Source organism: Thunnus maccoyii, chromosome 18 (genome assembly GCF_910596095.1).
Source record: "Thunnus maccoyii chromosome 18, fThuMac1.1, whole genome shotgun sequence".
Taxonomy (NCBI): domain Eukaryota; kingdom Metazoa; phylum Chordata; class Actinopteri; order Scombriformes; family Scombridae; genus Thunnus; species Thunnus maccoyii.
Genome location: NC_056550.1, coordinates 18,043,284 through 18,062,419, shown reverse-complemented (window position 1 = coordinate 18,062,419; position 19,136 = coordinate 18,043,284). Strand labels below are relative to the sequence as shown.

Below are 19,136 nucleotides of genomic sequence, written 5' to 3'. Positions count from 1 at the left end.
ATTTTGGGGGGCTACTTCAGGTTTGTTTACTTGTTAAAATTCCATTTTTGAGACTTCAAGGTTGTTTTTGAGACTATCATGTTTGTGATCTCACATAAACAGGAAGGAAGAGAGTTCTCCATTTCCTCTGAATGTATAACTGTTTGATCTTGGAAGTCATCCAGCTAGATAAGTGCTCTAGCAGTAAAGAGTTATGTCAGACATGTACTATCAAGGTGGAGAGGGGAAAAAAACCTCATTGTGTGGGTTTGGCAGTGACTTTCTGTTTGTTCTTGAACAAAACTCCTAAATTCAGTCTTACTCTTGTTAGAACCCAGATTTTCTGCTAAATCTAAAAAATCTAAAAACTCTGACATAAGGAACTGTAAAGGAAAACTTTGTCTGTTTTCTTCAGCTGTTCAAAACAAATTTATTACCTATATTAAATATATTTCAAGGCCAGGGGTGGGAAGAACTTCTCAAGGAGACTTTAAACATGAGGTACATCAGAATATTTATTATGTTACAATTTCAAGGAGAGACATGAAGAAAAAAAAAAGCTTGCAAAACACACAAAAAAACCCTGAATAATTCACACCAAGGATAGAAAATATTTCATTGATAATACAGAACTAGATAATAAAACCAAACAATATCTATGAGAAAACTCAAATATATGCTAAACCAGTGCTTACAACAGTACTAATACTCCAGTGGAAAATAAAAACAAAAGCTGATTTTAATATTCAAGTTTTACAGTAAGTTAAAAAAAAACACTCTATATATACATTTGAAATGTTACAGCACAATGAATTGAGCAGTAATGCAGTAACTTATTAATACATGTTGAATTGCCCAGCAAAATATACATAAAAATATGCTTAAAATCCATCTCTGTCTCATTATTGCCCCTCTTTTTGTTGGTTATATTCAGATACTGTCAATTTAAATATGGTGACAAGTGATACAGAAAAAAAGTGCTTGCTTCAGAAATCTAATCTTTCCGATTGTCTTTGCTGATTGGATACAGTACCTGGATGACACAACAAGCCATATTTGATTTACCTGATAAAACAGGTCCTCATAATATCATTTATTATTTTTATATTTTGGTTCAAAATTGGTTCACTTTTTTCACAAATGAAAAAAAAAACAAAACATCTGGAGATTTCTTTTCCAAACTGAGGTACATACTCCAATAAAATAAATGCTTGCATGAAAGTACAGTGCATCATAAGCTTGAATCATGTGTCATCTTAAAAGCTTTGCTCAAATATCAAAATATTCCATTTTTGTTGAACTTGTCATGATCAACAGTTTCATTTCAGTAGCTTAAAATACCACACATGATAAAGAATGAGAATGTTTACAGTATTTTGCGGAAAAGCAAACTGGTGCATTGGCTTCAAACAGGAGGACAGTAGTCGACCGTGTGTTTGAAATGGCAGACTTTGCTTCCAAGTCGCCGTTAAGCTCCTCAGATATGAGACTCTCCTGTGTCCTGGCTGCTCTTGGATGCCTGAGGATGACAGAAGGGAGAGACAAGCCAATCAGTCACGATAGACACTTTGAGTGCTCTTTCATTAGCTACAGCACACTTCACTTCACACTGTGTATTATATCTCGACATTGGAAAGAATGATGTTTGCTTTTGGAAATGAAACTAAACCCCATTAGGTTTCTTTAGCAATCTCAGTACCGATCAACAACACTGTCCACATGCATACTAAATGTTAGATTTAATTTCATTGGTGCTTGGTGAGCATCATCTCTGTAGACAGTATATGTTTCATGAAAATAAATGTGGTGGCTGAAATTTTGTATAATGAACTAAGAGTAGATATTATACCAGGGCACACTGGCATGTTGAATTCTGATGAAATTAGTGAATGTGGCAACAATTCCTGCTAAATTCTTAATTAATACAATTTAAGATAATTGTCATTCCATCTGAATCAGAACTTGGGTGAAATATTAAATTCTTACATGAGCTTTGCTGTTGTAACTGAACTCTGAATAGCTCTTCCGAGGTGCACAGCATCTGGACAGGATGTTTCCATACTCTTCCCTCACCTGAAATCAGAATACAAAATGAGTTTTTGAATACAGGAAAAGCTGCAGCATTTGTACTTATCTTGAGAAGTGTGACTGACCTGTTTAGAAAATAGACAGTGCATGACAAAGAGCATGATCCCCTGGATGCTGCCAAAGATGGTGAACAGGTAAGACATGGCTATAGTGCCTTTCGAAAACTGGAAAGAACCAAAGATCCACATGGTGCCCAGCACACACAGCTGAGCCACTGCAGTAATGGTGAACGTCCTGCAGGGGGCAACAAAGATGCACATGGGTGAAATCTGAGACGCTGTACTGCCACTTCTTTTGTGTGATTTCTTAGCTTGAGGGCATGTAATAAAGAGAATGTTTAGCTCCATATAGCAAACACAATATGTACTCACATATTTACGCACACATTAAATACAGTATACAGGTGCCTGGTTGTTGCAGGCAACTTGAGCTAGAGCTGACTCACTTTATTTTCTGCAGGTTGTCTAGGTCAGGGTTTAAACTTGAGAACTTCTGTGCCAACTTCCACACAGTGATGAGGAAGAAAAAGATGTTTATCTGAAAGGCAACAAAGACCAGGTTTTAAAAAAGTACTGAAGTCAGTTTTAGGTATATCATTCAACTCAATAATTATTTTCTTACTTACAAAGATGATGATACAGGCAGGGGCAAAAAACCCCCAAATGGAATCCAGGTTTAACCAACAACTGCAATGAATATTGAGAGTTTATTGAGCAGATTATGTGAAGCCACCGGAACCTGTGAATGAGGCATTCATTAAAAAAAAACAAGCTCAGCATCAGTATGGGAAACTTACTATTCCTTGGTGCCATATCCCTTGGCATTGGCTAAAGCAGAGATGGCGACAATTAAAGCTGGAACTCCATAGCCGCCTGCCATCATGTAGCGGGTTTTCAAGTTGGCGTTAAATACCAGGACTACCATCCTGAAGAGTTGTATGCCCTCCAGACACATCCAGCAAAATGCTGCCAGGTAGAAGAAATGCAGCAGTCCTGCTACCACTGCACAGCCAACCTATTGCAGAAGACAGAGAGAGAGAGAGAGAGAGAGAGAGGATCATGATGACAGCAGTGGGAAAAAGGACAAAGGATGCTGAGAAATAGCAGTGAGAAACTACTTGCTGAATTCTCGTTTATAAATCTTCAGCATCCACATGAATCATTCAGTAGCTGTGCAGTTGCTTTGTGTATATTTCTCTGCTGCATTTGGAGGTGTCAGAAACTTTTACTGCTTTCATCTGGACAGTGCAGGTGTTTTAATGTGCAAGCTGTTACAGAGTTGCCACTGCATGTGCTTGTATTTACCTTGTTCTCTGTACGACTGATGCCGGCAAGGAAGATGAGGGTAGCAATGAAGAGGGTGATGCAGAGGTGCAGGTGGATGGTGGTTCTTGGGCTTTGGATGGAGCGGATCAGCCAGAACGTTAGGATGCAGATGAACAGGCAAACCAGTGAAAGGGACAGACCCACCCAAGTGATCAGCTGCAACTGAAACTTGTACTGTTCCTGTTGGGAGAGAGAGAGAGAGAGAGAAAGGGGGGGGGGGGGGGGGGTTACATTATAGTGATGAACTGAACTTTGAAGGATAAACTCTGACCTATCAGACTCATGGTCTTTGTTGTGAATCATCATATGTAACTGAGTTTTAACCTCAATGTCATAGAGCGCCATAAGCACAGCAAAGCTGCTCAGATGGTTGCAGGAACACACGGTGTGAGTAAGGTTGGACTCCACCACACTGCAACCTTCAGCAGACCACGAGCCTCCGTGCTCCGAGGAATTCCAGAACACACAGGTGTGGTTTTTATTTAACTGTAAAACAAAATATAATGACCATGTTACGACACCAACGACATATAACATTGTGATATTGTGATTGTGTAATATTTTCCTGTGGAGATAGATTATAATGGCAGAATCCTTAATGTCAAACTGAATACCTCTTCCAGGTGTTTGAAATTCAATTGGACTGGTTTTTCTAGGCGGCTTGTGTTTCTGTTACTGACGGTGACAGTCACGACTTTGGAGTTGAGCTTAAAGCTTTCGTTCTCTTGTGGTTTCATCCCACTAAAAAAGCCATTTGCAAACTCTTCCAGCGTTCTATAGGTCAGCAAGGACACTGCTGCAAAACCTATAATATTGACAACAGGACAAGACTGGATTAAGTAGACATTAATTACACTTGAAACTCATCCATGTTCTAATGGATGTGGTTACAAATGTGTTAATTAAGTATGGTCATTACCTGGGTAAAGGGAGGGATCTCCTGCAGCTGTCTCCCACTGCATATCCACCTGGGCATGCTTAGATGATAAATTCACAGCTCCCTTGGGTATGTCAGACCCTTTACGTACCAACATCTCCAGTTCTGAACCCAGACACAAAGATCAGCTTTTAATGGACATGCTTGCTTGTCTCTTAATAGACTTACAAAAAAACATTTCCATGTAAATGAACAAATACTGTTTTGATTTAATGTATATTTAACCTGTGTATTTGAAGGATTTATTTGTCTTGGGGGTCTTAATAAAAGCTCCCGTCAGTCTCAGAGCATTCTCCACCAAGTCCAGAAAGGTGGAGACTTTCCTGTTATCGTTGAAGGCTCCACTAGACAAGTACTTGTCGATCACAGACAACAGTCTCTACAGCCACAGGAGAGGAGGGGGAGAGGGAGCAACATAAGCATGCACACGGAGAAACAGGAGACAGAGTCAGACAGAGGCAGACTTTCAGACTGCATATTGCCTCAGGTCAGCATAAACACTCTACAAGGGTGTGCGCAGAGATCTAAACACCACATGACAGAGCTTAAGGGGGGCAGAACTTCCTGTTTCGGTGCTGGTTGTGAGGAACGGAAAGCTTTTTTTTGCATAAAAAATTGCATTTCAATTAATTTTTGTGCAGAATTACCTCTAGTATGTCCTCTCCAACAAAGTCGAATGTTGAAGTCTCATTATTTGTAAGCTCCAAACAGGTCTTTTTCAGCTGCATCAGAAGATCATGTGCAATGGGAAATGTCTAGGAGAGAGCGATTTGGGGAGAATGAAACCCAAGTAGAAGGTAATCAACATTATAGTATAAGTCAGATAGTGATAAAGTTATTTGTTGTGTGGAGTTACCGAGAGGATGTTCATGTCTTTGAATTCATCGCACTTTAATTCTGAGGAAACAGGGGATTTGTTTCATTGAATATGCTTGTTGATTACCATAACATACACATATCATGAGGATACCTGTACTCATGAAAATGATCTGTTTGTACTATTACTGAACAAACACTGGTTCAGTAATGGATGTTGGAAAAATTTGAGTGATGCTGTGTGCTTACCAGTGCAGCGAGACTCTTTGTTGCCATAGTTAGTGAACCCTGCGTGGCATGCACAGTAATGGCCGGTGGCTCCACGGTGGCAGGTCCCATTTCCACAGATTGTCTTATCAATCTTACATATGTCTGAAATGGAAACAAATCAGTGAGAGGAAAATGGTTGCACTGTGTGTTTCGGTCATTGCTAATGGAACAATAAATATACTGGTCCAGTACAACGTTTGCATTGAAGATAGTGCTTGGTAGGTTATTAAAGATAATGCATAGAACAAAAAAACATAAAACAGGCTGGACATAACCAAAACACAGGACAGCCATTCATTTAACCAACCAGCTCTAGACCAACAATTTATTTTATAATATCTGAAAACTCTTTAAAAACATGTTAGTGCATTGTCAACAAAATACTACAAAAAATATTCATCTTTTTAAGGCTTAATTATAATAACTTATAGGATCAACCAATTTAATAGCCACCCTAAAATCACTTTTTCCCTTAAAAACAATATAGGAAGAAGTCAGTCATTGGGTTGAGATATTTTAACTTTCTTTCAACATTGTTCCGCTTTAGTAGGCCAATTTTCTTGAAACAACGCTTTGTGCAAGCATCATGATCATTTTACTTGATTAAATGAAATCTAGAAGCACGTCAAGCTATCTTTGAATCAAGTAAACCTCATCAGCTATGATATAAATCAATAAGAGTGTGAGTACTAGATTAAGTGACTTGTCAAATAATAAACATTTTGCAGCATCATGGTCCTAACCTTCGCATTGCTCCTGACTCCCAGTGAAATTGAGTTTTCCAGATTTCAGTCCAAAGCCAACATTGCAGACACAGTAATAACTGCCAAGTGTGTTCTTGCACTCTGCATTCTGCCCACAAACATTTACCTCTTGACACTCATTAATATCTATGTTAGCAGGATGAAGACATTGAAGAAAAAGGTGAGACAGGAAACCATCAACATGCTGTCAGGGTTCACACTTACATAATGTCACTGGTGCCCATAACTTGTATATAACCAATCACAGCTTTTACTTATGGTAAGGGTACTGATAAGCTTAATCTTACCTCCACATGTAACATTGTCACTGTTCTGAAACTTTTCCACTCCAGAGATAAATCCACTCTCACAAGTGCAGTAGTAATGTGGAATTTGGTTAGAACATTTGGCATTAGGTCCACAGATGGTGCTGTCGTCACACTCATTGATATCTTAAAGTAAACAATAAGGACAAGATTTTTACATTTGGATGATCACTCTAGCAGTAAAACATTAATATGAATCAGTGTCATCTGCTGTCAATGATTCAATATGACAAGATGACTTACCTTTACATTTCTCAGATGTTTCAGCTGAAAAATTCACATTCCCTTTTGTTGATCTGAAACCGTCAACACACTGGCAGAAGTAGCTGCCCACCGTGTTGAGACAGCGTGCATTATCTCCACATTGCCCGATATAATTAAACTCATCACATTCATCGGTATCTTAAACGAAAATTAAGGAAACAAAAATGTGGAAATAAATATACAATGAATAAGAATAAACACAGTAAATCTTTGAGATGAATCTAAAACTAAATATGTCGAAATGTCATTAACCCAAAGTCTGTTAAATTTTAATATTACAGCAGACTCAGGGCAGGTGAAAAATCTAGTTTTTACATATTCACAAAAATCATTTTGCTAGTTACATATATATTCAAAGAGTTTGTTTTTCATACCAATGCATATTTGCCCCTCAGAAGTGAATCCTGGAGGACAACGTTTTGACAGGACCGTGCCGAGGGAGAGGCACAGAACTGAAAAGCAAGCAGGCAACTGTTAGTCTACAGCTCATCACTTTCTGACATCAATACTACATCTTCTACAACATGCTTAATTCACACTAACTCCTTTTTAACCATTCTGAAATATTTCATTGTAGCTACAGGGACATTAAAGGATCAGTTTGACCACATAAATGACACCAGAAATGTTCTGAGTTTCAAAAAGACTCAAAAGGCAAAAAGGTAAATGCCCTCATTCACTACCCTCATTTCCTCAGATTGTTCCAATTGCATCTGTGCCATTATTCAAAATGAACAGAATATGGGTGTCTTGAGAACTCTACTTCCTATGTGTGAGGAAACATCAGTTGGCACGGTGCATGTGCAAAACAGCATTACATCCTCTGCTGTGAGAATGCAAAGTCTGTGGACGCCTAAATGACACCAGATGGGTGTAATGAACAGTATATGGGAACAGAAAGAAATATACTAGTTACATATTTTTCACAACAGTTTATATAATGAATTCAGTATAATCCTTAAAAGAAACAGCTAAGTAATTGTCAATTAGCATATTTCTACTTATCCCCTGGCTACGTGTATAATTTTGTTTTATTTGTTGACATTTTGAGATATTTGCTGCTAAGATGTCTGCTGCCACACAAAGGAAATAAATGAAATTGTGTGTCATCTTAAAAACTTCTCTTTCAACAGTTTCAATATTTGCTGTACTTTTTCGAAGAGACATCTCAAAAGAGGATACAGTATCACTAGGGGTGAGTGGAAAAACTACAGGGTGAACTAACGTAAGGAGGGACTCAATCACATTTTGTCAAACTAACTCTCTAAAGTTTTCAGATGAATACTTCATTTTCATCATTATATTGATTAAGATTGTCTTTATATGGGGATAGAATAACCCCAATCAATATAGGAAGTGTCTTGTGTAAGATAGCGATTATGACAATACCAAAGGTCGTAGAGGTTTGCAGGAATGAGAAGTGAGCATCTCTCAGTGTTGTTACTGTCGCATGGCAACATGAAGTTTTTTTTCCTCTGAGGGCAGATTTGTAACTGACTATGGTCACAGTCAAGCCATAAGTAATGTGAGTGCTGTGATGACCTCATAGTGTATAAATATCACTATAAAAGCAGAGAGACAGAGGTCCTCTGTGCCCAGATAGTGAGTTGTTTGAAGAAAAACCACTGTGTTCAGCATCACTCTTCCTTTTCTCCTAATTTATTTGGGCTCTTTCCCCTCACTCTGGCCTCGGGCTTCGACTGCTGCAGAAAGACTGCCATTAAGAACTGTGACAGTTTGAGTTTCTCACTGTTTTAATTTAGCCAGTGAGAAAACATTTTAATCTCAGTGGAGTGCTGTTAAACAAAGTCAGAAAAATGTGTCTTCTTAAACTGAATACATACACTGGTATAGTATGTTTAATACTAACAGTATCTTTTTTGATGGCTTTTTTTCAGTTGTCTCAAATTTCACACAAGATTTTAACTCACACAGAAAAGGAGTACTGTCCAACAAAAAGAAATCAGTTCCTATACTGAAAAGTTTATAGGCTAGTGCAGCCAGTTGGTTTCCCTCCACAGAGCAGAGAACATTTTTAAACTTTCTCAAAGCAGAAGATTTTCCGTTCCAGCAACCAAATGGATGACAGATGTGACTCACCCAGTACCAGGAGGTTCCACCTGCACGCCATGGTGAAGAGGAAAACACTGTCCAGATGTGAATAACAAAAGTCAAAACAGCCAAATGCAAATCTCTGCTCTTCTCTTCTCTTCTCTTCTCTTCTCTTCTCTTCTCTTCTCTTCTCTTCTCTTCTCCTCTCCTCTCTTCTCTTCTCTTCTCTTCTCTTCTCTTCTCTTCTCTTCTCTTCTCTTCTCTTCTCTTCTTCTTCTCTCAAATCTGCATTCACCAGTCAAGTTTACAGGAGTGGAAAAAGCTGCTATATGCTGACACCAGCAAACAGAATATATAAAAATGCAGGAATTAGTAGTCTCTCCTCTGATACAGTGACCTCTCCCCTCTCTCTCTCTCTCTCTGTCTGTCTCTTTCTCCCCTTTGAATGTTTGCCTGCTCTCACTGCTGAGGTGACATGCTGAGATGACTAGATTTTCTGGGGTGGGGTTTTTTCGCTCGCTCTCATCACGCCTCTGACACGAGTTGGTACTGCCTAGGCAGGAACTACTTTTCAGGAACTTCTGTTCTTGTTGGGGTGGGGTGATAGTAAAGGGAAAAGGGTACGTCAACTCACCCGACTATTTTTTCCATGACAGCGTGTTACTAAACTGTGTTTTCGCAATGTCTCTCTCTGTCGGTATCTTTCCCCTCTCTTGGACTCTGTTTTTAGGGAACAGATGGGGGTCAAGAGGAGTTTAGACAGGTCATTGTTTTACACAGTCCTGCTGGCTGGTACACCCTCCCGTCAGCAGTGTTATGGCACACATTCTGCAAACTATGACGATGACATATATATGGCTTTTGCCTCTGACTAAGTCTTTCTGAGACAATGTAACAATGGTTACTATGTTGAGCGTCATTTGGAAAGACGTGAACAAAGAAAACCTCCACTGTTCTGTTTTCCCCACATAATGATGTATATATGTGTCGTCCTGAGTTTGTTTTTTTAAACTGTGTTTCTCATTCCCTGAAGACAAACTGGCTGCACTTGTATGTAATAAAAGTTGCAGATAAAGCTAGTAGGTCATGAATTAATGTTTGCTGAAGAACAAAAGCAAATACTGAAAGCTGCTACCAAACACAAGGATCTCCATCATACAGTTTTATAAAAAGTGTCAAGTGATAAGTAAGAGGAAGTACAACTCTGAGAAACGTTTGCATGAAGGAACATAATGTTCTTTTATCATACATTACATCATACATATACACACATTTTTGATGTTCACAAGGTGCCACCCCTTTCAGTTGAGCATTAAAAAGCTGAGGAACTGCTGTAGGCATTTATGAGCACAACCTCATGGAACACAACAAACTGATAAATATTCAGCAACTTTTCTTGTGCCCAGCTCACAGTGGTAAAAGGTCATTTCTAGGCCTGAACACACTGTCCCACCGACCGCCAGGGTGGTTATTACATTTCACACTTTTAAACAATGAGGTAGAATTTGGGCTTTGTGCCTGGGAAAATGCGGGGGACAGACAGCAGGCCTTTAGGGGTTTGTATGACAAAGCGTGCTCGCAGAGGGACTGTGAAATGTACTGACATTAGCATGACCTATCGATAAAAAGCCTGGCTGTAGACACACCTACGCGTGATTGAGGTGAATCTATTTTTAGAAGAAACAACTCATTTGTCTCACCAGTGATACAGTCTTCACTGGTTCTCTGGTGCACACTGGTTCTCTGGTGCACAGATTTAGCTCATATGTGATATATAAAGGATATAAAGGTCTGACAACAGAAAAACACATTACAACACAAAGATAAAGCAACATCCTGTGACCATGTTTTGATTGAGTTATCAGAACTGTATAATTGTAAGCAATGCTCAGTCCTACAGCTTGGTCTCTGTGTAGCTGTAGTGTAGCTGTTGGGTTGGGCAGATGTAATATATATAATGTTGGAGGATGAGTCTCTGCTTGGAATGATAACAAAATGAAACACAGACTGAATTAAAAAGCTGATTGTTATAACAGAAAACCAGAGCTGCTTCAAAGGGTGGCTATGAATAACAACGTTAGCCATTTTGCACAGAGACACCGATCACCACTTTTATAAAGACAATATTTATTGACCAAATACAACCATTAAAAACACAAAGTAGACACATGAAATGGGGACTTTGTCATTAACTTACAGTACATCATGTGCTGTGTAAGGTGGGTGCTGATTTTCAATGCCCTCTTCTTTGGTGACAGCTTGAGCCCAGTAATCATTATACAGCGCAAAGTTTATGATCAGGTCTGTAAGTGTTAAATAAAGGCAACAAAATGCAGTTTATTTACAGTATTAGTAGAAATGATTAACAAAGGGAGCAAGTGCAGCAGAATGTCCATCTTGCAATATATTTTGTAATTAATTTACTGGGAGAAGATATCTAGTTGTCACTCCTGAATCTACACTGTGCTGAGCTTGGTGAAACACTGCCTGAAGTCAGAGCCCAGACTGACTCAAACTGACTGACCCAAATATCCCCTTTGTACAAACCCTGTATTCAAATCTCTTCCACTTAAGTTGTCTGACTGAACAAGTGTCATGCTACAGTTTTATTCTGGTTTCTTTTCCAATGTGACTTCCAGCCAATAGATGATCATGGAGAGCATCCAGGGCGTCTCCTGTTATCTCACAACCTTCTTCCTGCCTATACCAAGATTGTGCACATATAGAGTTTGGGATGTTTTGTGTTGGCTGTGTTTGTTTTCCTCTGGTTTCTTTCTGAATTCTCAAACAATGAGGAAGAACCTCAATATGGCTCAGCTGTCTCAATAACTTCCTGATGAACCCTGAACGAAAAGGTCAGAATGGAGACTGGAGACTGAGTAGGTGGGTATAACTGCTGTATCTTACAGTGACGTCTACCACTGAGTCACTTCAAATTTGTCACCTTTCAATAAAGCTGCAGTCAGAAGTGCAAATATTTCCAAAGCAGCCACACTGGTGATGTCACTATGTCACATACTAATCTACAAGGCCAGTAAAAGTGACTTTAATGGTGCTTATTGTATATTGTAATGACTTCTTCTTGCACAAGCTGTCATGGTCAAACCAGCTTGAAAAATATATTAATGATTTGGTAATGGGTGGATAGCACACACTGGTGTGAAACATTCACTTTATGGTAAGCGATTGAGCAAAATACTTTCCTTTTGGTTTATAAACCACATAAGGCTGTTACTGGCAGGGCTGTTACACCATGACAGCTGACTGTGTAGAAAGAAGGAAAGAGAAAATTGGCCTCAGTAGAAAAATAAAGACAGAATATCAAACTTTCTTACAGTTTTTCTACTTGTCTTCTGGTGACCTTTTGTTTAAATGAAAAACTGTAAAGTAAGTAAAATCATAAAAATGGCTTTATAGTCAAAATTCCATTTCCTCCTTTCCCCCTTCTGCTTCCTTCCTATTAAAAGGGACCCAGACGAGAAAGAATATACAGTGCTTTATATCCACCTAAATTTCATTTCACCTCAGAAAGTCACAGCAAGACTTTTCACAAGAGAAGAATCAACCAGTCAGTCAAACTTAATTTGCATCTTTTGTACAGGTTGTGCTATTCAAAATACAGATGTACATATGACTGACATATATACAGATATACAGATATCTGTACAAGACATTCAGTACAAACGTGAACAGTAAGACAATTTGGGACTAATGCAGATGAGAATGTGAAATGCTGAAAATGTAATAAAAAAACCATAAAAAAACCTAAAATAGATGGGAGAGAATAAAATATTATAAAACATGAATAAAATAAAATAATGATAAAATAAAATAAAATAAATACTAGCCATAAAACATTCAAATCAAAATCCAGGCTATAGAAGATATATACACTTTGAGCTGCTTTCAAATCTCAGTCAGACTGTTCCGACGGCATAAAAACCGAAAGCTGCCTCACCAAAAGACCATGAAGTGCTTTAAAGACAAGTTGAGTCATTTTAGAATCAATACAAAAACTAACAGGCAACCAATGTAAGGACTTTAAAATAAATGTAATGTGTTCTCTCATTCTGGTCCTAGGATGGCAAACTAGGACCAGAAGTCTGAATTGTTTATCCTACTAGTATTCATATGTTTTAAATTCTAAATTAAATTGCGTTTGGAAAGTCCTACAGATGTTATTCCGTTTGAAATATATATATTTAATATATAATCTTTAAGCCTAATTTATTTTAGTGCATGATCTCATCAATTTATTTTAATGCATGACCTTATCCAGACAGGGTTACAGGAGCTCATACTACTACATGTTACATATACACACATATTGCAATGTGATATATATATGTATATATATATATATATATATATATATATATATATATATATATATATATATATGATTATACATAAAACATGAGGACAGACTGGTCTGTCTAGTCTCTTTAGCCCTACAAGTTCCTTTCAATTATGTTGTGTATCTTACCAACATCCAGAATGTTTCTATGTGAATAAATGTTGAACCCAAACATGCCTGTGAGTGCAGTGTACAACATTCAGCCTGTCTAAATGTTCTCACAATATGTGCACAATTTCTCTTATATAGCTGTGAAAAATAGCTCTCTGGCATATAGAGGAACTGTGGTTATATAGGCCTCCTCTTTCACACCTTTGCTTTTATAGGAGTTGTATTCGACAGCGGAGGAAGTGGTGACAAACTTGTTGCATTTACTGAGAATTTTTTGTGTTGCTGCTTTTGTTATGCTGATAGCTTTTCACACTGTTGACTCATCTTTCCTAATGGTTTAGATACATACCTCAAAGTGAAATGTTATGTTTTGTGTGATATTTTTTGCATTCGCAAAATGATGTTTTAATATTTTTTGGCCTTTCACTGAAATTCAGATGAACAAAAAAGATGATTCCTTTTCAGCCCCAGTGTCCAATCTTTATTGATCCTGCTGTATCGCCTAAAAAAATAAGTAAAGTGAAAAGATGATGTAACAAGGGTGGAGGAGGATGCCAGTTTTGCAATTTGGTGAATGAAGTATTGTGCAATATACCTACTAATGTGGAAAAAAAGGCCTTGAGCCTTTTTATGTAACACTGGAAAATACACCAATCTACTGACTGTCACTGAAGAAGGATCTTAATTAGTAGCCTCTCATTTTAACACAGAGTGTTGAACTCACCTGTTTTCATGTTTAGATGTGTGAAATATACTGTACTTGTATGTGAAAACATACAAACACACAGACACACACACACACACGTTGATCTGGGTCACTTTTGGGGAAATTACATAGACTTACATTCATTTCCTTAGGGTATTTTAATTTCTAGTGTACATTTCTTTTCCATACCACCTTGTTAATTTCCTAACCCTAACCCTAACCTTAACCATAACCACTGACACAAAAATCAGCTTTTTTTCTGTTCTCCTGGTGTATAGCAGTATGTAGGCTGGGGCTTTCTCATGCTTCATTTCACACATCTCACCACAAACCTAGCACAGTGTGTACCCACACACACAGACGCACACACACACACAAACTAAAAATGATTTGTACATTGTAAGTTAAATGTGGTCTAAGGTACATAAAATACAATAAGTTAGTATATATATATTATGATTATGGGTGAATAATAAGTCACTCAGCAGATAAAACATTTTGCTGAATGATAATTAGTGTTTTTTTCAGTGCTTATTACTGAATTCAAACATGGGTCAAATTTGACCTGCGAACACTAAGGGTTTAAACCCTTTGCGAACAGAATAGGAGGATTAAAGGATTTTTATGAGCATATTAACTACAGGTATCTTCATGTAAGTGTAGAACTCGTCTTATAGATGAAACATTAACACTTTGGATCTCCTGGCTGATCTTGAAGGTGCAGTGTGTAGAATTTAGTGTCATCTAGCAGAATGGACTTGGCAGAAATGGAATATAATATTCATAAGTATCTTTTAATTAGTATATAATCACCTGAAAATAAGAATTGTTGTGTTTTTGTTACCTTAGAATGAGCCCTTTACATCCACACAGGGAGCAAGTCCTCTTCCATGGAGGCTGCCATGTTGCACTGCCATGTTCCTACAGTAGCCCAGAACGGACAAACCAAACACTGGCTCTAGAACTTTTTGCATTTTTGCAAGTTTTGCAGCCACCATAGGTTCTTGTACATGCCTGGGGAGTGAGGGGAGGTGTATTCATTTGGTTGCAATCTGCAACCTGATCACTTGATGCCGCTAAATCTTACACAATGGACCTTTAAACTATTAATCATGAAAAAAACGTTTAAAATACCAGAGAATCTCAAGTTTTTCCATGGTGTTAGCTCTGTATTAAAATATTTTCAATCCATGTGGGAGTAATTCCAAGCCCCCTTCAAGTGTTTTTCAGTTTTTGTAGAGGAACTACTTTTTTTGATTACATTTGAATCACAGATTGTGCCTTTAAAGCAAGAAACAAAAAACACTTGAATTTTCAAACAGGCTTTTCATCAAGTATGTGTTAAAACATGCCTCAAAACGGCACATATTTAGCTTGAGTGCCAAAACAAAATGGATTGTTGCTACTTACTGTTTTGTCATAGTAAAATAGCATTATCTAGTGGACAAACATGAGTATTACACCAATGAGCTCCTTCTGTAAATTAAACTACAGTACACATGTTGTAAATATTGGCTGTCCAATGGATGTCATTATTTTAATTGTGGTATTTTAATCTCTAGTGTACATTTCCCTTATATCACCTTGTTATTTAATTCTCACAACCTATGGCTGTAGATGCAATGGTGCATTTATTGTGTACAGAGCAATTTTCATGTTTGTTTACCTAAAAAACATTTTAATTTGTAAGAATTATTCTTGGTGGTGCAGATTAGGGCAGCCAGTTTCTCAGTAGAGACTGTAATAGGTGTAAGATAATTTTCAGCCTTGAGTATTATTCTTATCTGGTGCAATGTGGAACAACAATTTACCTCCCGTTATTGGGTTGGAAACGGATCCACTAGCTCAGCACATTCAGTAAGTTTAAGGAAAACTCTTAAAGATGCTGACTTAAGTGTTTTGAACACGTTGCTGGTTTACATGTACAGTACCAAAGCCAGGGGGCTGCTCCAGGGCAAATGATCAAACCATGTTTTATGTTAACAGAGAAATACTTGCATTGCAGTAGCCTCTTTAACCTGCCTATCCTAAGGTCTAAAACTGAATCATTTAGACTGTGTTAGTTTTGGTCTTATTGGACTGGATTATTAGATAATATGCACTGAAATTCACAAATAGCACATGGTACATTTTTATGATAATTTACTTTTTATAAGGTCACTGTTAAGTACTATTTTGGTACCGAAGTAGACATTTCTCTGTGTGATCAAATACTATCTACTGAATGACAAACTGAAAACATGCAGGCATATGTGCAGTTTTACTGCACTAAATATGAAGACATTATTTAATCAGTTAAAATTTTAAATCATAAGATAAATTAATCAGTTTATTACTGATATTTTCCTTGATGACATGTTGTGAGGTCTGCATTGCAGGTAAAGTTTTTGACAAGCATTCAGAGTTTGCATTTTAGTCATAACTAACAATAGCAAATGGCAAAAACAATGAAAAACAGTGTGCACATGCGTAAAAAATTACATACAAAGGCTTCTTTTGCACTCCCTCTGTGCATAATTGAGTGTTGACATTCAGCAGTGACTCTGATTTCTGTAACAAGGACCCAGTTACCAGCTTCACTGTATGATAAAACTGACAACACAAAAAGACTTGTAGACACTGGAATAATCAACTAAGCACTGTAAACAATTAAGTTGTGCAACCTTTTTCTTTTCCTGGGTGGTTGATGTGTTGCTGTGCATTCAGGTGCAATCTGATCAATCTTTTTGCAATGCTACTCAACTTAAAATGTCCCTCCTGTCCTCAAAAACCTACCAACATTTAAAAGGAATAGATCTTTGGCCTTTTCAACAGTCTTTTTGAATGGATGTCCTCCTACACATCAAAATTCAACATTAAAGGCTGTCATTTTACTGTTAATAGAGAGCTGTGCAGAGCGGCAGATGCCCTTTTAATTCCCTACAGAGAGATTGAACTGGACTTGTCTAATTTGCTCCAAGGCTCACAGCCACCCTCTCAGAAATGAATGTGGATGAATTTTGAATCATCTTCTAATGCAATCTGGTCTGAATAATCAGCTCAGTCCGACCAAGAATTAGAGAAGCGCTGCAGATATTATCCTGTCCTGTGCTGTTGTTATCGGCACAGCCAAAGAGAGACTGTCTTTTGTCACTCAAAACAGCCAGGAATGGTGGATTGTTTGCTAATTGAGTTTATACAGAAAAATAGCTATTCTGTATGATCCTGCATCCATATTAACACCTATGACAGACTGTGAATGTGAATACAGAGTGATAGTGCCTGACAACAAAATCGACCTGGCCTTTGAGGACTGCTTTATATCATATAGAGACTGTACAGCATCTGGGGTTATGCTCTGTCCCTGAGGTGCTCTGAGCTCCAAGAGAAAACTGTGAAAAGTTCATCCCTGATGAAGCTTTTATCCACATGGACTGACATCAGACTCTATGGAGGAGAGAGAGCTTGAGGAGAAGACATTTATCTGGTCTTTATAGCTTTATCATTTTGATTTTCTCAAAATTTTAGGGAACCCAACAATTCCAGATTACTATTCTTGACCAGAAATCTAAACTGATTACCTTTATATTCTGAGACTCTGTTGATGTACGTTGTTTTTAAGAAGTCTATCAAAATCAGTAAGTCTCAATGCACTGCAGATTTAAGCAAAAGTGTACCACTATGGACTAGTGCATAATGTTCGGATATATCAGTCATCATGTTAATGGCCACATTCTAAGTCATTGTAACACCTCCATTAAAGCTGTCACCATCCTAGAGCTGCACCCGAAGTTATGTGTAATGCACATTTTATTGCATTGTATTGTAAAATTTTCCCATAAAATACTGTTTACTACTGTCTTGGAAGCAATTAACCAGATTAACTTAGTGAAATTTATACTTTATAAGATCTATTTGATGCACAGTGGTTGAAGGATGGTAGTTTAAGGCTTTTAAATGGTTAATAATGAGGATATTTATGTGCTTACTGAGCCAACTGAATACTGTAACCACTCTGGGTAAGAGGAGGAGCGGTGATTCTCAGTGTAGAGCAGAGTCCTAAAAAAATACTGTTAGGAGTTGCAATATTATCTGTGCAGTATAGAGTAAATTACCACAAATTAATTACATTAATGTGATTATTATATTACTATGGTCATATTACTGGGGATCTTTGTGGATAAGTACTATATTTTAAGTCAGAGTGAACCACTAACAGCTCAGCAGTTGCACACTACACTACGCTGATGTCTGTAACTAATGTGGATTTAAGCATTCACTACTGTCAGCAACAAACCCGAGATAGCCCATTTGTCTTAAAGTGAGCCTCTCCAGACCCATTCAACATCACTAAGTTAATAATCATAGACTGATGTACTTCATATTGTATGAAACACTTTTGAACTTGATTATGCCGTCATTTGATTGTGAGCATTTACAGTATAAATGTAAATGTGTTTTTGTTTTTTGAAGTGCATGAATAAACAGAAAGCTGCAGGGTGGCTCCAGGGATAAATGATCAAACCGTTTTACATGAGAACATTAGGATAATTGCATTGCACTATCCTCTGTAATGTTCAACTTCATACCATTAGCTGTCCATGCAAGCTTGAGTTTGCAAAGGAAATCACAGAGTTGCATCCATAGGTCTTTTATGGATCATGAGCGCAAAAGTGTTTAGATCCACTAAAGCTCTTACAAGTTTCTGCTTACTCTATAAAAATTGTAGCACTTTGTCAATGTCAAAGATTTATGATCCACTTTATTGAACCAGTTTGTTTATGAAGCGACGCCTGCGAGCTAGTTCAACTCGAGCTGCACTGCTACATACACACGTGACATGCCTCCCAATTTGGCGGTTTATTTAAGCTGCAAAAATTTCCCATCTCTCCCTCTGCTGTGTCAGTGCCACTGCTGCCCTGCATCAGTATTGCTGCCTGCTCTTTCAGCTTTCTCAGATTGTGGACTCTGCTATTGTTGCTCATGCAATTGCCATCTTACCTTCTGGCTCTGGTGGTTGCTATATCTCTTACCATCTCCGATTTGAAGAGTGAGTCCTGGTCCTCAGGGGAAGGCTTGCTCTGAGAATGAATCAGACGCCCCTTGTCCACACTGTAACTCCCGCATCACCCGCAAATGACATGCCAGATGGTCCATGAACCGCATCCTGGAAGCACTATACC

At 37.9% G+C, this 19,136-nt stretch overlaps 1 protein-coding gene across 2 annotated transcripts; it reads right to left on the bottom strand.

The window, feature by feature from the left end:
- Window positions 1–498: 498 nt before the first annotated feature.
- On the bottom strand, window positions 499–9,310 carry LOC121885027 (putative adhesion G protein-coupled receptor E4P). 2 transcript variants are annotated; one of them, XM_042394203.1, is made up of 19 exons: window positions 8,849–9,310; window positions 7,123–7,200; window positions 6,728–6,886; window positions 6,467–6,610; window positions 6,159–6,305; window positions 5,395–5,517; window positions 5,186–5,226; window positions 4,977–5,084; window positions 4,555–4,708; window positions 4,312–4,434; window positions 4,007–4,197; window positions 3,717–3,878; window positions 3,372–3,572; window positions 2,864–3,081; window positions 2,693–2,753; window positions 2,513–2,604; window positions 2,133–2,301; window positions 1,966–2,052; window positions 499–1,498 (listed from the first exon to the last, which is right to left on the bottom strand). In XM_042394203.1, the coding sequence occupies exons 1-19, from the start codon at window positions 8,877–8,879 to the stop codon at window positions 1,457–1,459; spliced, it is 2,331 nt and encodes a 776-aa protein (XP_042250137.1). In that variant the 5' UTR covers window positions 8,880–9,310; the 3' UTR covers window positions 499–1,456. The 2 variants fall into 2 exon arrangements, with proteins under 2 accessions (XP_042250137.1, XP_042250138.1); XM_042394204.1 differs by lacking the exon at window positions 6,159–6,305.
- Window positions 9,311–19,136: the final 9,826 nt, after the last annotated feature.